This window comes from Rhipicephalus microplus, chromosome 3 (assembly GCF_043290135.1).
Source record: "Rhipicephalus microplus isolate Deutch F79 chromosome 3, USDA_Rmic, whole genome shotgun sequence".
Taxonomy (NCBI): Eukaryota; Metazoa; Arthropoda; class Arachnida; order Ixodida; family Ixodidae; genus Rhipicephalus; species Rhipicephalus microplus.
Genome location: NC_134702.1, coordinates 58,263,670 through 58,271,644, shown reverse-complemented (window position 1 = coordinate 58,271,644; position 7,975 = coordinate 58,263,670). Strand labels below are relative to the sequence as shown.

Below are 7,975 nucleotides of genomic sequence, written 5' to 3'. Positions count from 1 at the left end.
TTTTTGAACTGTAAAATAATAATTTGCCATAGTGAGAACACCCGTTTTTCTGTGTAAAGACCAAGTGCAAATGTTTCTCATATAAGCCGCACCCGTACGTTGTAAAGTACATTGCGTGTGCAAAGGTCAGCTTAATGTTTAATTTATTTTGAGCTTCTACCAAATTTTTAGTTTTTAGCGTTAAGTTAGTAGTTCATAAGACATCTGGTCATTAATTATTTTAAACGGTTTACCCAAAAGATAGCTCCGATAAGTAGGGGCGTATTTCTCAACCAATTATATCAAAACGGGTGTTTCCTGCGAGTGCCGCATGGAGTCGCCGGCTTCTGGATCATTCGAAAATGGCAGCGACTAGGCGGCTGGTGAAAGTGAGTCATTTTCCGCTATCTAACTACGTCTAACTCGTTCGTAACACCACGACAACGCGCTTGGTGTGACATTGTGTGCAATGTGCTTACGTTCTTATTAGTCGCTTTCTCTTTCACATTGTGCGAGAACCTGTTTTCACGTTTTCCTCTTCGCGGCGCCTCATAAAGTAGGCCTAGACATTGCTATCAAATCGGTGGGCCGCACCGCCTCCTGAATGAAAACTCGTCATTTTACCATTTGGCGTCCTCCCTTCTTACCGGCCTGTTGTTTTTGATGTTGGGTATATTGTCGTAGGTTCATTTGCCGTCAAAGTCTCGCAGGTTTGAAGTGCCGCGACTACCGCCTATCATTGAGTCAAATCTCGAAATGAAATGGTTCAGTTGGCTGTAGCGGTCTATGCACTTGCCGGTTTGTTTGTCTCACTTTGGTTTCATGATATTTAGAATTATTGCGAGCGATCCGTACACAAATAGGCGGAGTGCAGCTAGCGAAGTGCACTTTCATTCAGATCTTGGGTTTGAATTTTCGAGTGGACATAATTTCGGTTTAGCTGTTTGTTCCCACACCTGGCGAGGTGCGACAGCTAACGTCGCGTGGGGTAAACTCGATCACCTTCGACAACCCACAAGTGCCTCTTTTTTTTTTTTTTTCGTCTTCTCAAGTCGGTGTGTTAATTTTTTTCTTGCCAACTACCTACGGCAGCGTGTACAAACTCGCCGGTATTTTTGGCAACGAAGTTCACACTTGTCAGATAAGCGTGCTTTCCGTTTCGCTTCGGTAATGGCGATGTTCCCCGAGTCGAGTTGCGCAGGATTTCGCATCGAAGTCACCGTCGTCTACTGCCGTTTCACCGTGCATTGCGATGCAGCCGGTAAGCGCCGGCGGCTGACGCTTGTTTCGGGGCGTTGAGCCTAGTCTAAATATAAACGTCGCCGCCCGCCGCTCTCTAAGTGGAGTTTCTGCGCTGTGCGTGGCTAGCTTTTCCCGTTTCTGAGGCCGATTATGAGCATTCCCTGTTTGGCTAACGTAACTCGCCCCGTTGTTTGTGCGCGGGCTACCGTACAATGCACGGCGCTTTCGTTTAGCAGACACTTGCACGCTTACTCGAACTAACTAAACTACCCTTTGGTCGCGTGAAATACGAAAACGCCAGCCATTCGCGCTTGTGTCACTGGAGCGTACCTTCTGCACGATTCGCACCTCATCTTTGTTTCACTAACGTTCGAATCGCGTTAGCGCGTCACGAAGACGGTCTTGATGAGCACCCTGGCTAGTTTAAAACGAATGCTACGAAATATGGGCGTTCGTAAGTCAGCCTGTTTGTCAAAATCGATGCTTAGTGAAAGTACAGAGACCGAAATAATATGGCAAGATGATATGGCCGGCTCCACTCCAGTTATCTTTTCCGTGCTATTATCAGCTTGACCGAGGGAGTATGGTACTGTCGGCGTTATCGGCTGTCCCGAGAAGGATGATCAGAAAGGAATAGAATGGAGCTGAAGCAACCTCCGCATTACAGCGACTTAATTTTTATAAGTGCAGGCGTGTCGAGGTGTTGCTCAATTGCTTCAAGACGAATTTGTGCTGCCTAGTACAGATGCATTGTGGACTCAAGCTTCTCTAAAACTGCTAATCGCATCGCTAAACCTCGAGATGTAGGTTTGGTTTCCAGCTGCAACATTATGATGGGTTCGAAGCGAGAGAACATTTGTGTTCTTAAGTTCATGTGCATGTTAAGGAACTCCTGGTGACCTAGAGTAATTCAAAATCCTGCAAAGATGTCACTTTTTTTTGTTTAATTTGGGTTGTTGGGGTTGAGTAAGAGCAGTAGCTACTTGGTGGTGTTTAAATAGAGCACAGTCAATACTAAGAAAAATTTAAGCTCAGTGAGATGGTCAAAACTCTTCTTGTTTTTGGGGAGCTAGTGTGTGGACTACAACCTTCACTGCCTATTGTGATGCACAAAGGTATTGAAGGTCAAGATTGGTCTTACAAACTTCACAAAAAATAATAACTGAACAAATAGTACAGAAACTGCTGAAAAAAAAAACTCTGTTGCTGCAATTAAAGAAGCAAATGCAGAAGAGCTGTGGGGAATGCAAAAGACAATACCAATGCAAAGAAATCTGATAGGAATTCGAAAGTGAGGCTACGTACAGTAGTTTCAAAAGTAGTAAAGTTGGTAATAGCTACCAAATTGCATATTATCCACATTCGTGTTTGGGAAGGTGTCGGGAGGTGCCATCGAGAAATGAATTGAATTGTTTGCTTTGGCATCAACAAATGCTTACTTGTTTGGAATGATCACTGGCAACTTGATAGAGCTAGCCAGAAACCTGCCCACAATGCAAGCGAGTGCCGCCTCAGTGGCTTCATTAAACAAAAAATGTAAGTATTAGTGGAGTCATTCAATGCTTTTCTGGTCATGCAACTTGGCTAGTAGTTTCATATAGGGACAAAAACTGCTGCCGCTGCGGTCAACACTGGAGCATACGTAAGCGCATCAGCTCTCAGCTGAATCTTTACAGTCAGATTACCTATGGCGTGGTACATGACTGCATCACAAAAAATAAGAGCTCTACAATCCTGTGTTTACAGTTCATAAGAGCTAAGCTCAATCTGGTGATGCCAAACCTTGAAACTTTGAAATCAATCTGGCAACACTTGAAATCGGGAAGGATGAACTTTTGGCAACGTAATATTCATTTGCAGTGTCAACACACGATGATCTCTAGGTTCTATAGCCTACCTTTAACTCCGAGCTTGCAACCACATTCTGTTCATTTCCGACGTATAACATTCACAACTGCATGTTACAACGACAATATTTCACTAGTGAAAATGTGTCTTCACTTCACATTGTGCAGCGAACCAAGGGCACGCGGGTAGGGTGGCACCTTCACAAATCGCAACGTGCGTTACTTTGACTCCTTAGATGTACTACACTTGCACAATGGTGATGCAACGAATTGATTGATGAAAACTGCTCATAGAGCAGACTTGATTTAATGAGTTGAAATCATGTTTTTCTAAGCTAGAAAAGACAAGTGCAGGTGTTCACAAGCAAAGCTCTGTTGTCCTTTCGATTTATTCAGAACATGAAAAAGGGAACATAGACAAAACACTAAAAAATGTGCCAAGCCGAAGAAGCGCTAACTCCCATTAAGTTTATACTTTTTTTTACAATTAACTTATTTCAGTGCATATGTTTAAGAACCTCATACTGTTGAGCTACTATGTAATCTAAGCAAATCAAGCAAAAATGCTGCAGTTAAAAAAAAAGAGAGAAAAAGATGCTGGTAAATAATTTCAGAAATCAGATAGCTATGACCGACACTTCTTCTAGCGTAGCAAAGCTCTGTGCGAGGCCAGTAAATGCGGGCAGCAAGGTATTAAAGAAAACAGAGTGAACTGATGTCAAAAGAAATAGACGTTAGCTTTTGCCCACTTTGAGTCAGTGTAAATAGAAAAAAATTTATTTTAACGACCATAAAGAAGAAAAAAATGCAAAGCACCTAAAAAACTGGCATAAATCGAAAAAAAAAAAAAAAAACTAGCAGGCCACGAAACAAACAGCTCCATCAAGCAACATGCCTTCTCTCTTTACAAAAACATGCTTTTCTCCATTCACTACAAAGTCATCAGTCCCAATAACCTCTGTGACATCGAAATTTTGCACACTAACGTTTTCAGAATGAAAAGTAAGTGCACCTGCTGCTTGTCACGGTGTTGCACGTTTCTATTCGTCCTTTTCATCACCATCCCTCGTCAAATTAAACACTTTTTACGCTCGCACCTCTGTAGCTAGAGCGACAACCCGGCACACAGAAAGTCCTTGGCATCATCCCTTACATACAACATACGATTCTGACAGCCGTCGCGCACACAAATTTAGGGAAACGTGGAAAACTGAACACCGAAGCCGCCAGGAACCTCGGGTCTCCCTACGCAGCGAAGCTCGCCTCAATGCCACCACTGCCCTCCTGCCGCTTCCGCGCGGCCACTGTGGAGGCATAGCAAGCTCTCCCTATAGCGTTACAGAGCAGTTTCATGACCAGAAAAGCATTGAAGAACTCTGATATTGGTTTTCTTCATATGTGGTGTATATCAAGAATACCTATATTTGAGTGCGATTCAAGTTACTTATATTACAAATACTTTTGATTAAGTGCAATCTGGTTGTATAACAAATATATATGTACTGAATATTAATATGGCTTTCCAGTTGTTTACTTGTTATTTTTTTATGTATTCTTCATGGTATGCAAGCTATCCAGCTTATTACTATTTATTGTCTGATTGGTATTTTGTATTTTGCTCATGCATGGGCTTGAGGAGGGCATGCAGTATCAGTAAATAAGTAAATAATATTAACATTCCTTAAAAATTTTGTGCAGTCTGAATATCTGTAAACCTTTGAAATTTGAAAAAAGAAAGTGGCTCGGAAATGGCTGGTGTATAATATATTCCAGGTGCATTCATCTTTCTTCTTTTTCTTTCTTTTTAACTATAGCTGAGTGTGTGTGTGAGAGCAAGCGGCTAGTTTTATGGCTTCTTTGATCACTTTCAATCCATTCTAGTTTCCCAGAATAGGCACAATGCAATATTGTTGTAGAGGTGAGCAACTTGCATGTGCGTTCATGCATTTATTTTGTTTGCTAATTGGGTGGGCTGCAGGACTCATAAGTTGCAGAAGTCCATGTTTTGATTAAAAGGGACTGCTGTTGTCACATACATTGTCATTAAAGCTTCCGCTGGCTGCATCATCCTTAGTTTGTTACATGCCACAGTAGTCTGGTTCATGCTCAATGAAACATTTCACTGGTGCTTACCTTCATGTGTTTTTTGTCCGCAGGAACTTCATGACATCAGGACCTCAGGAACAAAATGCTTTCGGGACATCCAGGTGGATGAAAAAAACATGCTCACATGGCAGGGGTTGATTGTACCTGTGAGTATTGTGTAGCTCCTTTTGACGGCCTTTTGTTTATGTTGTATGGGTGGGGCTGGTGTTCATTAAGCTTTCATTGTTTACATTTTACCTCTATTGCTCAAAATGATGTTTTGTGTCTACAGTCATCATCATCAGCTTGACTATGCCCACTGCAGGGCAAACGCTTGATCCGCCAATCAACGCGGTCTTGTGCTTTCTGCTGCCACCTGTTGACTTTTCATTCTCATCGAGACTTTTCATTCTCATCGACCCACCTTACTTTCTTTCTCCCCCTCGTGCGTTTGTCTCTCTTCTGGGAATCCATTCAGTTACCCTTAATGACCAGCAGTTATTCTATTAACTTGCTACGTGCCTGGCTCATGTCCATTTCTTCTTCTTGATTTCAACTATGATATTCTTAACCCCTGTTTGTTCCCAGATCGACTCTGCTCTCTTCTTGTCTCTTAAGGTTACTTATTTTCATTTCCATTGCTCGCTGTAACGGCCTCAATTAAGTCGAACCCTCTTTATGAGCCTCCAGCTTTCGGCTCCATTGGTAAGTACGAGTAAGATGCAGCGGTTATGTATATTCCTCTTGAAGGATTGAGGTAGACTACCACTCATGATTTGAGAATGATTGTCGAATGTGCTCCATCCTATCCTTGTCTTTCCAGTTATTTCACTCTCATGGTTCGGCACCCCGGTTACTAGCTGTCCTAAGTGGACATACTCCATTACAACTTCCAGTGTCTCTCCTCCTATAGCAAAGCGCTGTTCTCTGCCAAGTCTGTTGCACACTACTTCATTTTTGTGCATGTTAATTTTCATACCTACTCTTCTACTTTCTGTGTCCATTTCAGTAATCATGAGCTGTAATTGCTTGCATGAGTTAACAAAAAGGGGCATAGAAGAAAAGAAGTGGCAATTAGACATTAGGATAACACAAACCATCTCTTTGGTGGGACACTGCTGCTTGTGATAGTGCAAACGAAGGTTGACTGGTGCACTTGTCACCGTCCTGCGACATGTTCCTGTGACATCCTTGGACCGATGCAAAACTATCATCCCACCAAAACCTCAATCACAAGCAGTGCTGCGACACTGATGAGCCAAATGACAACCTGCATAATTTTGAACAGCATAATAAAAGCCCTGTTCTTGCAAAATCAGAAAAATGGCAACCCCATAGCTTTCCAGGTGACCCGAAGGAGGTCTGGAAGTATTTGAATGTTATTTTAGAAGTTGTAAAATGTTGAGACATCACCACTAGTTTATTTCGCCATAGTTTATTTTTTAAAATGTCATGCTTTATTTTTCTTAACAAAGTTTTGTCACCACGTGTATACCTAAAGGCCTCTTAATCATTAAGGCATTGTGAAGAAGCAGTGCTGAAGGGAAACCTTCCTACTGTGGTCATGTTCTCAAGAAAAAAAGAAGGGGAAGGGGAACGCAAAAATTTGTAACTACTATATTACAATCTCTTCAAGTACGTGATGGCCTTGAGGATACAAGAAGGATGAATGATGAGTGCCAGCATCTACAGACGTGAAGAAATAGGGCATCTGCTTGTGTTTTATACGAATGAAAGATATCTGCGTACAGCTGCTTGCTCATTTAACGGCCCAGCTGCTTACTCCAGTTGTAATACTAAGCCATGCTCAGATATGACCATATTGTGCGTTTGAGGTTGCTGTGATATTGGAACATGGACGTGCTACTACATATTTTTTAATTTTATGAACTCTTTCTATTCAACTAAAAGAAATCGAACAAGGGCTGGGTGACTGCTGGAGACCTAGCATGCTTTAAACGGCACTACTATTGACTAGTCGTATGTCACCATCTTTTACCACTTACCCACTCACACATTGTTGATTTTTTGAAACATGTCTTAGACTTGAGTAAGTTGTTTTCAGTAAATAATATAAAAAAATGAACAATGTTCTTCAATACTGTTGAAATTGCTGGGGGGGTAGGGGGAATCACATAGCATATTGCTCACTTGCGAGATAAACGTCACATGGCCAGCGGCTATTGTGCAGAAGATGCTGCTTCAAGGAGTTCTGACGTAAAAATTTTGCATCTTGATTTTCTGGTGCAGTATGTAGCTAAAGGCCAACTCATCATGGCTAGGAAGTTTGTTTGCACGAGGGCTAATCATTTGAAGTGTTCAGTCGTGGCAGTTCCAGACAGTGATGAGACGGCTCCCAGTGGGGTTTGTAAACACAACTGGGCATGCGAGCTCGTACAACAGTCATGCACTCGGGATCATGTGCATGTCAGCACCATTTTCACAACTGCGGGAGAGCGGACGTAAGAAGCGTGGCAACGAACACATTATCATTTAGGTGGTGGTTGGTTGTTTACGTTCAGAGTGTCGATGTCTCAAGATACTCAACTTCATGAGCTGTCGTGCGGCAGTGACTTCAAAAATGATTTTAAAGGTGCCCAGCAACACTTCTCGAGCATGGTCGGAGAATGCTGCCAAAGAGTAATACAGGCTCCTGAGAACATGTGGGTCACACATTATAGAACAGCACGTGGCTACCTGGAATTTGCCATTCATTTCTGAAATTCAGCTAGAAATGACTCCTCTCTCACCAAATGAGGCCATATTCTAAAATTACAATGTTATAAGCACAAAGTTCACGGTCATTAACATACTCGAGCATC

At 42.2% G+C, this 7,975-nt stretch overlaps 1 protein-coding gene across 2 annotated transcripts in view; it reads left to right on the top strand.

Annotated features, from left to right (window-relative positions):
* The first annotated feature begins 245 nt into the window (after positions 1–245).
* The window catches only part of Ubc10 (ubiquitin conjugating enzyme 10), a 28,474-nt gene continuing 20,744 nt past the window's right edge, over positions 246–7,975 (top strand). The window contains exons 1-2 of one of the 2 annotated variants that reach the window (XM_037425180.2): positions 246–368; positions 5,225–5,320. In XM_037425180.2, coding sequence (XP_037281077.2) covers positions 342–368; positions 5,225–5,320 — 123 coding nt within the window. In that variant the 5' untranslated portion in view covers positions 246–341. Of the gene's footprint in view, positions 369–1,216; positions 1,241–5,224; positions 5,321–7,975 lie in introns of those variants that run through there. The other variant, XM_075889613.1, reaches the window with a different exon arrangement.